This window comes from Thamnophis elegans, chromosome Z (genome assembly GCF_009769535.1).
Source record: "Thamnophis elegans isolate rThaEle1 chromosome Z, rThaEle1.pri, whole genome shotgun sequence".
NCBI classification, from domain to species: Eukaryota; Metazoa; Chordata; class Lepidosauria; order Squamata; family Colubridae; genus Thamnophis; species Thamnophis elegans.
Genome location: NC_045558.1, coordinates 53,362,896 through 53,378,028, shown reverse-complemented (window position 1 = coordinate 53,378,028; position 15,133 = coordinate 53,362,896). Strand labels below are relative to the sequence as shown.

At 39.2% G+C, this 15,133-nt stretch overlaps 1 protein-coding gene across 5 annotated transcripts in view; it reads right to left on the bottom strand.

The window, feature by feature from the left end:
• Nucleotides 1-1,442: 1,442 nt before the first annotated feature.
• GGCT (gamma-glutamylcyclotransferase) overlaps nt 1,443-15,133 on the bottom strand; it is a 42,977-nt gene continuing 29,286 nt past the window's right edge. For all 5 annotated transcript variants that reach the window (XM_032235575.1, XM_032235573.1, XM_032235572.1 and 2 more), the window contains 2 exons: nt 8,118-8,253; nt 1,443-1,935 (listed from right to left, as the gene is read on the bottom strand). In XM_032235575.1, the coding sequence (XP_032091466.1) occupies nt 1,774-1,935; nt 8,118-8,253 (298 nt within the window). In that variant the 3' untranslated portion in view covers nt 1,443-1,773. The remainder of the gene's footprint in view (nt 1,936-8,117; nt 8,254-15,133) is intronic.

The window sequence follows — 15,133 nt, the reverse complement described above, 5'->3', positions numbered from 1 at the left end:
GATCATTTAAGCCAACAAATGGAACATGAACAGGGGAAAAAATATGGATCAGAAAAATCAGCAAATTAAGTAACAGTTTGATGAAGAGGACCACCAGATAAATGATAAACAAGAGGAGTAGAAAGAACAGATGGATTGGCCACATCAACAAATAAATCAAGGACTGGGGCAAAAGAAGGGTTGACAAAGGAAGAAAGTTTGAAGAAAATAAAACAGACAAATCAACAATCCAAGAATCAGGAAGATACCTTTGATAAGAAGATTGGGATATGGGCAGATAGCTGGGGGAATTGACAGCACAAGATTGTATTGGGAGAAATGTTTAGATTGAACAAAAAAGAGATATAAAGATGATAAAGATGAGAAGTGTGGGAGGCAAATTAAAAATGGATAAGAATTGAAGCACTAAAGAGAAGAGATGATGGATAGAAAGAATTGACCTTTAAACATTAAAGTAGCCTGATTGTAAGCTGAAAGAAGCAGAAATAAAATTAGATAGGGGAAATATTAGACTATAAATTGTTTATAGAATGAATAAAAACAATAGAAAGAAGTTTCCAGATGTTAGGCATTTTTCTTTTGTGTACTTTTAAATAATATAAGAAAGATCAAATTTGTTCATATATAATAGAAAAATGTTTAGATTCAACAATAGACATATAGATGAAGATAGAAACAAAGATGACGAGTTAGGCAGTTTTTGTTTATGTATGTTTGAACAATATAACGAGAATTACATAAATTTGATAAATGTGATAGAGATTACTAATACTGTTATTGTGAATTGGATTAATATGAGAAAATGGATAAGAATTCAAGCAAAAATGAGAAGATGTGACGTTAAGACATTCTCCTTTTATGTAGGATTAAATAATATGATTAAATAAATTTTATAAATGCAATAGATTAACAATGTTAGCATGAATTGTGTCAATATGAATGATACCTAGTCAAATTTGTTCATATATAATAGAAAAATGTTTAGATTGAACAAGAAAGACATCGATGGAGATAGAGATAAAGATGAGGAGTTAGGCATTTCTTGTTTATGTATGTTTGAACAATATAATGAGGATTACTTAAATTTGATAAATGTGATAGAGTTTACTAATATTGTTATTGTGAATTGAATTAATATGAATGATACTCAGAACCAACTATGTTCACACATAATGTGGATGTATATTTAAAATAAAAATAAAAATAAAGAATATATTAAAAATAAAGAAAGAAAGAAATGTGGGTTGGTTGCCAAATGCCCAAATTTTGATTACATGATGATAGGAGTGCTACAATGGCCATAACAAGGATGGTCATAACAAGCATTAGTTCAGTGCTATTGTAACTTTGTTTTCTGAACTCAGAGTTGTTAGACAAGGGCTACCTGTAATATCCAATCCACCTGTAAACTGGATTGAACTGGTGCAGAAACAATTTGGAAATCATTTCCAGTGTCAATTTATTGCAGAAATACAGAAACAGAAAAACGTAAAGGTAAACAATAATCAAGGATCATCTTATACCTTGTGGTGTATATAGTATCCTCCAGTTATTTTGACATTAACTATATCAGGGATGTCAAACTTGCATCATCATGGAATCATCACGTGATGTATCATGACTTTTCCTCTTCACTAAATGGCATGGGCGTACCTAGCACGTGATGCATCTGGCCTACGGGCTGCAGTTTTGACATCCCTGAACTATATCTAGGCTATTGTAATATAAGATAAATAGACACACAAGATTCCAACACAGTAAAAGCAAGTTATACTAAAATTGATCTTCATTATTTTGTTTCCCTGATGCATTGAGAGCAGCTTCAATTTCCTCCAACACTGGTACAGATCCTGCATAGTTGTTAGTCTCTATAGAATTTAATTTCTTTTGATAATCCACTGGCAATTCATTCTGTTTTGCACCCATACAGATGACCTATAAGGACAAAAATAGAAAGGTTCCAGCATTAGATTTCTGTTACTTACACAAATAAATGGAATAAGGATGAAGAAATAGATTATAGCTGATTCAAACAAACCTTACTTTAAATAGTGGGCAAGAGCCAGCTGGTTGCATTCATTAGCTCCATCAAGAAGTCAATATAAATCATTCTTGGTATTGGTATAAGTTGAGCAACACAGATACAAAAGCACTTACAGTTCATTGCATAACATCCACTGAATTTCAAATTAAGAAAGTATTTCAAAAATAATAAAAATGACTCCAATTTCACGAGATAGCCACTTATTTATTGTTATTACAACCACTTATTCTCTAAAACAGGAGTGTCAAACTTAATTTCATTGAGGGCCACATCACGGTTGTGTCTGAATTCAGAGGGACAAGGAGCATGGCCAGGGATAGGCACAGTCATGATGGCTATGTCGGGGGCACCTGTGGTGGCCAAGTGCTAAGGTATGACTTCCCTGAGACCATCTCTCACTATCATTATAATCTCATCCCTCCCTTCTTCCCTCCTTCCTTCCTCCCCTCTTCGTTCTTCTTTCTTCTTCCTTCCCCTCTTTCCTTATTTTTCCTTCCTCACTCTCTTTCCATCTTTCTTTTTTCTTTGTCTCTCCTCTTTCATCCCTCATTTCCTGTTCCTTCTTGGATACTCAAATGCAAAAGGAGAAACATTTCTCCTTTTGTTTTTAGTTTGTTTTGATAGCTCTCTGCCAGCAAAAACGAAGCCCACACCCTATTTTTGGCTGTGACGGCCTCCTGCAGTCCTTTGCCAATGAAAACTATGCTCCTTTTTCGTTGGCAGAGGCATTGCAGGCCAGACCTTTGCTATTTCCAGACCGGTCCCATGGGCCGGATCTAAGCACCCCATGGGCCGGATCTCCCCGCCCCCCAGGTCTTGAGTTTGGTATTGCTGCTCTAAAAGGTCAAGATAGCATAAACGATCACTTCTCCACATTAGCAAAAATCTGATGAGGCCAGCACTTTCGTCAAAAGATGAGTGGCTCAAAAGATGAGTGGCAAGTCAGAGTTTAATGATGAATTCCACAAGGACCATACCAGGAGACCCCTAGGCAAGCCTTAAGTGTGGCATTCATTAGCTGCCTTCATGTACATATTTGGCAACAGCTATGTAATATATCTTAAGCCTTTTTTAAAAAGCTTTGTCTGGTCTTAAAGGAGGACAGTAGGTGGCAAGGGACTCAGGTAACTGAAAATTTAGGTATATACTCTGGGGGAAAAGTCCAGACATATTATCAGCTTGGCAAGAAAATCCTTGCTGACATGGAATAACATAAATGATTTCTATTTTATATACTTTACAGTTCAGTAGCTGAATGATGGGGAAAAGGACAAATTCCTACAGAGATAAAATTGTGGTTAAATATTAGAATATAAAAGAATGTTTCTGTTGGTCCAATACCATGGGAAACACATATAGACTCATGCATGTTTCAAAATAAGAGAACAGCCTCTGTTAGCATAATGTACAAAGAGTCAAAATGCAAGGATCAGGACATAAATGTCTTGGCATTAAGCTAATCTGTAATTACCACATTGGAGCTTGCCATTAATTGCCAGTAAAACTATTCCAGACATGCTGTAACATTAAATTTCATAGCAGGTTATACAACCTGAACTGTTTACATTACAACACACAAATATAAATGTTGGCAGATTATCTCCAGAAATATTTGGACAAGGCCTCTTTGTCATCATTTCCCTGGGTAAAAAAAAAAACTAGGAGTAAAGAAAAATATAAAAGATTGATTTTTTTTTCAACTTTTGCTTTGCAGATTAGAATTTGGGAAAACCCAACATTTCCATTCCATTCCCCAGTATAGACTGGAAGGAATTTCAGGGTTGACTTACTTGAAAATATAAATGGAGAGTTCTCAACCATTACTTTCATTTTCTTACTACCACACATATACAGGTTATCCTTGACTTACAACCACAATAGAGCTCAAATTTCTGCTGCTAAGCAAAAGATTTGTTACATAGATTATGCCCCATTTTACAACTCTTCTTGCCAGTTAAGTGAATCACTGCAGTGATTAAGTTAGTAACAGAATTATTAAGTGAATCTGGCTTCTCTATTGATTTTGCTTGTCAGAAGGTCACAAAAGGTGACCCCAGGACACTGCAACTGCCATAAATATCACATAAACAGTTGCCAAGTATCTACATTTTGATCACATGACTTTAGTGTGAGTGTCAGCAACCTGCAGCTCCAGAGCCACACGTAACTCTTTGACTCCTCTCCTGTGATTCCATGCCAACCTGTTCTCTGCCTTGAAAAGGTGCAAGCCTCACCGCAGAGCCTAGCATTTTCTTTGCACTGCCTGCAACCAGCTGCTTTTTTGCGATTCCACTCCTTCACGGGCAGCTCAGCACCAGCCATAGTCTCCTTCATGTTGACTCAGGAAGGAGGGGAATGGGGAAGAGCAGCCACTGCCGCCGGATGTGGGGCGGGAAGAGCTCTGGCTCTCCTGTGTAGTGCAGTCGGCTACACACCTGAATGTGCAGTGGCAGCAGTGGGAGGAGTTGCTGTTGCCACCGCCACCGTGATCCCAGCCCAGGTGGGTATCCTGCTTGTGTGCATGAGAGAAAGATGAGAAAGGAGATAAAGAGAGAAAGAAATGAGAACATGATGGAGGGAGAGAATGAGAGAGAGGAAAAAAGGAAACAAATGAGAGAGACAGAAGGGTAAGAGGGAGAGAGAAATGAGAGAGCGATGGAGGGAGAGAAAAAGAGAGAGGGAAAAGTGGGAAACAAAGTAGAGGGAAAAGGGGAGAGAAAGAGAGAGGGGGTGAAGAAAAAGAGAAAAAAACAGCAATTAGAGGGAGGGAGGGAAGGAGGGGGAGAGAGAGAGAAAGAGGGAGAGAGAGAGAGAGAGAGAGAGAGAGAGAGAGAGAGAGAGAGAATGAAAGAGAGATCCATTTCCCACAGAAACACCAGGAGCCACAAAACCTGGGTAGGCATGGCTATGTGTGTGTGTGTGTGTGTGTGTGTGTGTGTGTGTGTGTGTGTGTGATGTGGTTGGGGAGAGTGACATTGAGTTGGCAACCCAGGTTTCGAGGCTCCCAGTGTTTTCTTTTCTGTGGGAAACCAGTCTCTTTCAGTGTTTAAAGTGACAGGCCCCTGGTATGTGATATTAGTGAAGTAAAACTGAGGTGAAGATACTTTGGAAGTCTTGGTGAAGACTATGACGACTTGAAAGGAGCTCCATTTATATCTTAGCTAGAAATAATTTAGGAATTCCTAAAATAATTAATATTACTTTAGTACCAATGTCGGTTCTAGATCAGGCAGGTCCAACTCATGGGCCAAATGCAGCCCCATAAGATAAAAAAATATTTAAAATAATAAAGGAAGTATATTATTATATAAATTGGCTATATTACATATTTCATACACAACCAAGACAATTCCTATTCACTCAATGTTGCTCAGGCAAACCAAAAAGCTGAACAACTATGCTCTAGATGGAATCATATTGCCCCTGAAGAAGCAGTGCTGTTACTTGGGTTTGTTCTGGATTCAATGATCTTGGTAGATCTGCAGATATAAGCCATGGCTAAGGAAGTTTTTGCCTCTATATTCACTTAGGCCTTAACAGTACAAAGAAGCCTTGGTTGTGGTATCTCATACACTTTGTTACCATGTGTCATGACTGCATGACTGGACTCTGTTCAAAGTGCTGATTATTACCTTTAGAACTTATATGGTAAAGACCAGATAAAATTAGGAACAATTGCACGCAATAATTTGTCTGCCCTATAAGATTGGGCTTGTTTAAGTTATTGTTAGAGATTGTCCTGAGCAATAGTAAGGCTGGTCGCTTCCCTTGTGACATTCTAAAAAGCCCTAGACACTTCTTAGTTAGCCATTAGATCAGGGGTAGTCAACCTTTTTATACCTACCGCCCACTTTTTTATCTCTGTTAGTAGTAAAATTTTCTAACCACCCACCGGTTCCACAGTAATGGTGATTTATAAAGTAGGAAAGTAACTTTACTTTATAAAATTTATAAACCAGAGTTACAGCAAACCCCTACCGCCCACCATGAAAGCTGGAATGCCCACTAGTGGGCAGTAGGGGCCAGGTTGACTACCACTGCATTAGATAAATTGGATAGTCATTAGGAAGCCGTTTTTAGCCATGTTACTTTGGTCTAACAATCCTGAGTTTATATGGGTTGCTTATTTTATGTATAATTATGTAGGCAATCAATTTTGGACAATTGAACATTTTATAAATAAATTAGTAAAAATTAGTGTTTCTCTCTGATCAATTTCTAATTTCAGGTAGTAGTTTAATAAGGTTCACCGACAAATGCGCGCTCGACAAAAGCGCGCCAACAAAACTGCGGCGAGAAAACCGCAAGGTCGAAATCGCGCCGACGAATGAGCGCAGAAGTGCACCGATAACAGCGTGCCAACAAAAGCGTTCCTTCAACAAACAACTAATAACAACCTAATAACCCTAACCTTAAACCTAACCCTAACCCTAAACCTAACCCTAAACCTAACCCTGAACCTAACCCTAACCCTAACCCTAACCCTAATCTAACCCTAACCCTAACCCTAACCCTTACCCTTACCTTAACTTAAATCACGCTTTTGTGGGTGCGGTTTTGTTGGCGCCTTGTTGTTGGCGTCCTGTTGTCTAACAGGATTGTTAGACCAAAGTAGCATTTATGACATCGTGGTTTTCTCGCCGCGGTTTTGTCGGCGCGCTTTTGTCATGCGCGCATTTGTCGGGTCACGGTTTAATAACACAATAGGCTATATTTGTTCTATCATGCTATTGATATAAGTATAACCTGAAACTCCAGGTACTCGTGTATTGGATAAAGACCTTAGAAACCTCCAAAAATTCTTACCAAGCTGTCATCTTATTATATGCATGACATAAGAGTGAATATAATTAATATGTTCACTTTTCATAAATTGAGAACAAAATGAAGTAGTCTTAGTAGACAACTGCTTAAATATGAACCAGCAGTGTGCTACAGCTGCCAAAAAACCCAATGCAGCCTGGCTGCATTAACAAAGGGATAGAAGCAAAATCACATGAAGTGTTAGTATTAGTTTATAATGACTTAGTAAAACCACAGGTGGATTATTGCATTCACTTTTGGTCGCCATAATACAGAAAAAAAAATGTTGCGACTGTTCAGAGAAAAGCAGCAAAGATGATTATAGGACTTTACTGCAATGGTCATGTCACTTTTTTCAGTGCTGTTGTAACTTTGAATATTCACTAAATGAACTGTTGTAAGTGAACTTGTATTCAGACTTGCAACTAATTCTACATCAAATCCATTTACAGTCCGAGCATCAGTTAAGATGAATGTAAGATGAATGTAAGATGAATGTAAGATGAATGTAAGATGAATGTAAGATGGCGATTGCAATCTAAGATGGTTCTGCAGTGGATTCAAGTTAACAGGATTATTAAAAAAATTTCTGGAGGATCAATAAAAAGTACAAACCTTCAGAAAATCCCTCCATTACAACTATGGCTACAATAAAGGGAAGCAATTTTTGAAAAGCCATTAGAGCAACATAATACAAGATGCATGGTGAGTCCATATGTCTGATCAATATTGCCAGTTTTCAGAAATGAAAGTAATAAGTTTGGCTAGACCACTGTACCAGCAGTAAACCCCAGTGTAACATGCAAACAGAAACACCTTATTTCAATGCAGCAAATGTTTCATAGATATGTGCCAATGAGAGAAAAAGAGAAAGATGGGGCTTAAGAGAATCTATAGTAAACATGGAGTAATTTTTTATAATTTATTCTGAGTAAAAAGTCCTACACAGCAGAAAACTCAGCTATGGTACCAAAGTAAACTGTATTGCAAAGCTTTATTGTTTGCAGTAAAATTTATTATTGATCAATATGCCCAGCTATACACATATAATTATTAATATTAACTTGATAATTATCTCATAAATCAAATATATTCACATATTTGTTAACTGTAACAGTATTGGAATTAGTTTTTATCTTTTACATGAAACCAATTATTTTTTTCCTAGATTCTATTACCTTAAATTATACATGTGGTTCTAGAATAGATAATGAACTTTCAGTGGGAAATGAATCCTTAGTGCATAGAATTGCAAAAGACAATATGGTACCTTCTTATATTGTGGAGAAGGAAGATCAAGGACATAGTCATTCATCTGATAACTACGACATTTAACTATTTTTCCATCCTGAATCCGAACTGTTACTTCAATTGGAATATAAATGCCATTTTCTACTCCTTCTTGTCTGAAACGAAAGAAATGCAATGGCAAGTAAATAACTAAAGTAAGAGCAAATATATATATATATCCCCTGGAAACAGCTATTTATTCAGCAAATAATTAAGTAACATCCCTTTGCAAGTAACTTAAAAGATTAGTCTTTTCAATCATTCTTGAAACTGAATATGCAAACAATGTCCAATTTTGGATAGTTAAGGCTGCATCCAGAAAATTGTTATCTCAGCTGCTAAATAAAAACCTAGTACTACATGTACATGAAAAAACAAAGAAACACAACATCTTCAATACAGGTTTTTTTAGAATTGCTCCTTGGAATCCTATGACATAATAGTCCACTAAAACTCTAGCTTTTGTTCAAATGGATCAGCATTAACTTTGTGTGGTCTTTGTGGGTCTACAACATAGTTAGCCCACTAGATTCTCCCCATCTTGTAGTACAACTCCCAGAAGTTACAACATCAAGGCCAACTGCAGAATTGTGGAAGTTATAACCAACCTGGCATTTTCTTCTTCTAGAAGCTTGCAAAGTTTGCATACAACCCAATTCCAGTTAAGACAAAAAGTTCACATAAATTAATTTCAAGATATCACAAGGCAGTATTAATTATCAATACCAACTTGACCAAAGGACAGCAATATTTTCTTCTTTCATTTTCTCTTATTTGTAGTCCATCCAACCATACCTCCTGGCATGCTTTCAAAATGAATTAAATAAAGTTTAGAACTGAAAAGATTCACATGCAGTTCTACCACTACATTACTACTCTGCCACATAAAGTTATCAGATGAAATGGAATTATTCTTCAAAGTGAATAGAAAAGAAGAGAACTCATTACAAAATGTATGGAATACAGCCAAAGCATATGTTAGGGAGTTAGCTATAACCTATATAGCAAGGAAAAACAACAAGAAGAAACATGATCAACAGACACTAGAATAAGAGTATAAAAGACTTACAAAGCTGACTTACAAAAAGAACCACAGAAAAGAAATTTAAAAATTCAAATGGAAACAATAAAATATAAATTAAACTTAATGGAAAAAGAACCGGCACAACAAATTAAAAGAACAAAACAAAGCTTTTTTGAAAATGCTAATAAATCAGGAAGATGTACCATATTTTTCGGAGTGTAAGATGCACTGGAGTATAAGATGTACCCTAATTTTGGGGAAGAAAAACAGGAAAAAAAGTTTCTGCCTCTGCCTCGGTATTAATCAGTATTAATCTGGCTAGCATCCTTGCAGAAAACAGCAAATAGCTTCAGCAGCCTGATTCAGCAGGAGCAGCTGATTGAACAGCCAATCAGCTGTTCCAGGCTGCAGGAGTTGACACAGATCATTGCCGCCTGCGTGCCTTGCATTTTTGGGCGGTTAAAGGCAGCAGGGATCCTAACTTCCACTCAGATTTTAATAATGAGCAGAACAGGTCTTTTTATCAATTTAAAACAAACCCTAACACCCTACACAGATTTAACTGGAGTGCGTGGGGTGGGAGATGATTTTCATGGGGACAGAAAAGGGACTTGGTTTCTCAAAGAGGAGGAGCTCAGGATTGTGAAAGCCCTCTTGGAGGGACACCTGCTGAAGGGGCCCAGACCCTTTGCAGGGCTCTAGCATGGCACTTGCTCTCCCCACTAGACCCCTGCGAAGGGCAGCATCAAAGGCAGCACATTTCTCACCACATAGCCTGGAATGTGCTCCATAGCGTCATTTCCTCCTGCACTCTTTCTCTCATTCTCGCTTTGCAAAATTAGTTCCACTCTCCTGTAAAAGGGCATTTAACAATGTGTTGGTTAAAAATCACCTCCCACAGCCATTTCCTCCTCCCCTTAAATCCTCTCTCCTTTGCACAAGCCAATTTTTTGTGGCGTAAAACTGAAAACAGGTGCTCTTGTGAGGTGGCACAGAAACTCCTTGGAAGATGCGAGGACAAGCTTGGTGTTTCCTCTCTCCCTGGACAAACAAATGGCCCACGTAACCGCATAGTGCAACATCCCAAATCAACTCCCTGAGTGGTTCCAAGTAGCAATAAAATTCGGCAGTGGGCTGTACACCAATAACATGAGAAAGCAACCGAACACGAAAGAGAAAGATCAACCTGACCTGAATCACCCAGCCAACGGGGAACCACAGCACCATAGCAGGCCCTCCCTCAAAGTCTGCTGAAATGCTACCAATGCGGGGGGATGGGCCACATGGCAGCTGTATGCCCAACCCCAGCCCCAAAACCAAAGCCAGACCCATCACCCAGGAACGACCAGAATGAGAACCCAAACGGACCACCAACATGTCTGGAAAAGCCCTCCAAGCTGCAGAGGCCCCTTCCCCCTCAGGCGAAAGTGGTGGAACTCCAGGCAACCAGTCACCCGAGTCATATGACAGCGAGGACGAGGGAGAAAATGACCCAATGGTGAGTGAACCAATTCACCCATTCCTTTTTCCAATATGCCTCACAGCCCCAAAAACAGGAAAACAGTGGGATTTTCAAGCCCTAATAGACTCAGGCTGCACATGGTGCTTGATCAACCTAACCACAGTCCTGAAACAGGGGATCAGAGCAAAAAGACTGGCCCACCTGATCCGGTTCGAGCAGGTTGACGGGTCCCTAGTGGAAGGAGCCTATGCCACCCACCTGACTGAACCAGTGAGGCTAGAGCTAGTGGATCACTGGGAAGTAATTCGATTCATAATAGCCCCCAAAATGACAGACATAGTCATACTGGGACTTTCCTGCCTAGACAAGTGGGGACCAACCATCTGGTGGTAAGAGGATACCTGCAGACTTAGGATATCAAGGGGCCCCCAACCCTCCCACACTAGCTAGCACAAACACCACCCACACAGGAACCCCCCCCCCCAAATAGCCCACAAGAACAACTGGAAACCACATCCGACAAAACTCCAGAAGCGGAACAGATTCCGATGGAATATCAGGAACTCACAGAAGCATTCAGCGAGGCCGAGTATGATGTTCTGCCTCCTCACTGTGAGATAGACTGTGCTATGGAAATCATCCCCGCGGCAAAACTACCCAAGCCCAAACTGTACGCCATGACGCCCCGAGAAATGCAAGAGATACGCAAATACATAGACAAAAACCTAGCAAGGGAGTTCATTGAGTCAGCCAAGCCATGGGTCGTGGCACCAGTCCTCTTCAAGGAGAAAAAAAATGGAACTACGAGATTGTGTATGGACTTTCGAGGGATAAATGGGGTGTGCGTACACAACCTATACCCTCTTCACCTCATGAAGGACATGCTGTCTCATCTGGCTAAGGGAAAAGTCTTCACCAAATTAGACCTCAGAAAAACACACTACTGAGTACTTATCAGAGAGGGAGATGAGTGGAGAACAGCATTCAACTTCCCCCTAGGGAGCTTTCAATTCAAAGTGATGCCTTTCGGATGGCAGGGGTCCCCAGCAGTATTCATGCAGTTAATAAACGAGGTGCTGCATGAGCACCTCTCCAAGGGGGTCCTCGTCTACCTGATTGACATCCTCATCTACACTGAGACCATGAACAACCACATACCCATAGTCCGTCAAGTACTGGAAAAACTTCTGACAGCCAACCTGTACATCAAGGTATCAAAATGTGAATTCCACCATACACGGTTAGACTACCTGGGTTACCGAGTGTCAAATGAGAGAATAGAGATAGACCCAGCCAAAGTACAAGCCGTCTTAAACTGGAAACCCCTTTGCCCCCTCAGACAGCTACAAAGCTTCCTAGGGTTCACGAACTTCTACAGGAAATTCATCCCCTCCTTTGCGAAAATTGCCAAACCCCTAACAAACCTCTTGAAGACAGAGAGCCCAGGAACGAAACCTCATCTGGGACAACCCCTACAGTGGGACCTAAACTGCCAAGAGGCGTTCGAAATGCTAAAAGAAATGTTTGCAAAGAAACCAGTGCTGAAGCATTCTGACCCCGAGCAACCCTTCGTGATCCAGGTAGATGCCAGAGACATGGCAGTGGGAGCGGTGCTACTCCAAAGAAACAACCAAGGAAATGTACAACCCTGCGCCTACACCTCCCGCAAGCTCACAGACACAGAGAGATGATGAGCCACATGGGAAAAGGACGCTTTCGCAGTGCGATGGGCACTGCTGACTTGGAGACATCTGCTGGAAGGGGGCCAGAAACCGTTCGAAGTATGGACAGATCACAAAAATCTGGAGGCGCTTAGGACCCCACAGAAACTATCACCCAAACAAGTCCGATGGGATCAATACTTCAACCGTTTTAATTTTGTGTTAAAGCACATTCCAGGGGGAGGAACTTTCTAGCTGATGCCGTCTCCCGCATGCCTCAGTACAAATGCGAACAGGAGCACTTAGTGGACGTCATCATTCCCTCTACTTAAACAGCTGCCCAAGTGACCACCAGGCGGCAACGCCATGACCAGCAAAACCAACCCGCAAACGACCTAATCATGAGGCTAAAAACCAAACTGCTAGCAGACCCCTGGTTCCAAAACAACCAACACATCTTGACAAAAAGAGATGACCTTGCATGGAAGGAGACGAAACTCTACGTCCCAGAATCCCTACATACCCTAATTCTCCAGAGAAGCCACAACGCCAAACCGGGAGGCCACTTTGGGTTCCTAAAGACTTTGCACTTAGCTCAGAGGCAATTTTGGTGGCCTGGCATAAAGAAAGATGTGGGAATGGGAGGGGCCGATGCCGTGACGAGATGATGCACAATCTCAAAACTCTGAGATTGCACTCGACACTTTTATTGCTGGGGGGTTCCAACGGACCTAAATCATCCCGAAGAGATGGTGAACAGGAAGATTACATCTTGCTGATCTCGGGGATAGCCCAAAATCTCTGAGAAAAGCAAGGCAAAAGTCTTCTGCTGGCAATAAAAATTCCAGTCTGTGAAGACTGACAAAGTCAGGGCGACCTCAAAAGAAATATGGAGGAGAAGTGTTAAGCTGGTGAGAATCTTTTATTGTTTTAAAAAAACGGACTGCCTATAAAATCTAAAAACTAATTTAAATCAAAGAATAGAAGAACTTAGCGGCAAATTTGATTTTTGTAATGGTTCTGGACAGTGGTTATCTTACTTTCTAAATGTTATTTTCATGGATTGATTCTAAGTAAACCTTTTCAAATGGATGGATTATCCTAACATTTCTTCTGACTCTAAGCTATTTCCACACTTTTATTGCTTGGCTGTTCTGGCTTAAGATCCGATAGGATTTTACAGATGTTTCTCTGAAGTTTGTTTTCGCTTGCAGAGAGTTTCAATCTTGCTGAGCTTCTAAGAAAAAATACAACTGCGTATAAACATGGTGTCTCTTCAAGCGGTGCTTTTACAGAGGAAAGAATTGAGAGAAAATTGGACTATTTGGTGCATTTGGCAACAAAATGTGATGAAAAAACTGAGGAAGTTCTTCAAATATAAAATAAGAAGATGGAAATTAAAAAAGCTGAAATGGAAGATGAATATAAAGAGATTGAGCCTGTTGATATTCGTGGCAATTGGTTTATTTCTGAGGGAGGAAAGAGTGGAATATTTGAAGAGGAATTAAATGGAGAGAAAACTTTTTCAAAGAACAGGACATAGAAGGAGAAGAAAGCATTAAAAGCATTAAAGAACGTATGGATTATGAAATGCTATTTGCAAAATATTTGATAACACTGCTGAGAATTAAAGATAAGCTGAAAAATGAAACAGAAGGAGGGCATCAACATTATATGAGAAATACTACAAACAAGGAGTTGTAAAGTGGAGTCCGTATAGATTTGTTTAAGAAGATGTTTGGAGAATTGGATCCACAAATGGCAATAGATATAAAATTGTTTTGCTATTGGAGAGATACAGGTTGATAGATGGAAGAGTATAATTCAAAATTAGCTAAACTTAGTTAAATTCAGTGATAATAGGTATAGTTAAATAAAAATTGATAATGATAGTAATGTATACAATGTTGAGCTGTTATGATAAGTAATAATGGGATATGAATAATGAATGTTACCTGAGAAGGGAAGGTTAGAAATATTTTTGGACTATATATAAAGATTATTAATAACAATAGTAATAAAAAAGAACAAAATTAGACACAGTTAAGTTTTAACTAATAGGGGAAAATGTTATGATATAGGATATAGTTAAATGAAGAAAGGATAATGATAATACATTATATACATGGAGGATTAAAAAACTTTGGTATTAAATATTATGGATGTTTAGCTAAAACAGGATATGAGGATTTAATGTTAATGTAGGATTTAATAAATAAGTAAATGAAATGCCAGCATGAGGTTATGTATTAAATCCTGATATATTTTAGGATGAAGGACGTTTAAATAACTATAATCAAATAAAAGTGGAGGTATGATGATGGTAATATAATAAATATTTGAGTTAATATATTTGAATTAATATGAATTATATTTGATGATGGTGGAAGAGATGCACAAAAGCCTTTTGTAACCAGCTGATACACTTTCTACAGTATGTAAAGAAGGTGGATTTGTATGTTTGTTTTGAAAATAAAAAAAATTTACAAAAAAAAGGAAAGATGTGGATAGTTATAGTTATGTGAAAAGTTGCACCATCTGCGCCACAATGAAAAGACGACTGGGGACACCCCCTCCCCCCGGACTGCTGCAAACAGTAGCAGAGCCAACAAGGCCTTGGGAGGAGATCGCAATGGACTTTATAGTAGAGTTAGTAGAGTTGCTGAAAAGTGGGGGAAACACAGTGATTTGGACTGTAATATACCTCCAAACAGGCACACTTCATAATCTGCAGCGGAATACCCTTGGCTCACAAGCTGGCTAAACTGTTCGTGAAGCATATTTACTGACTGCATGGAATACCTAGAAGAATTTTTTCAGATAGAGGGTTCAGTTCACAGCTACTTCTG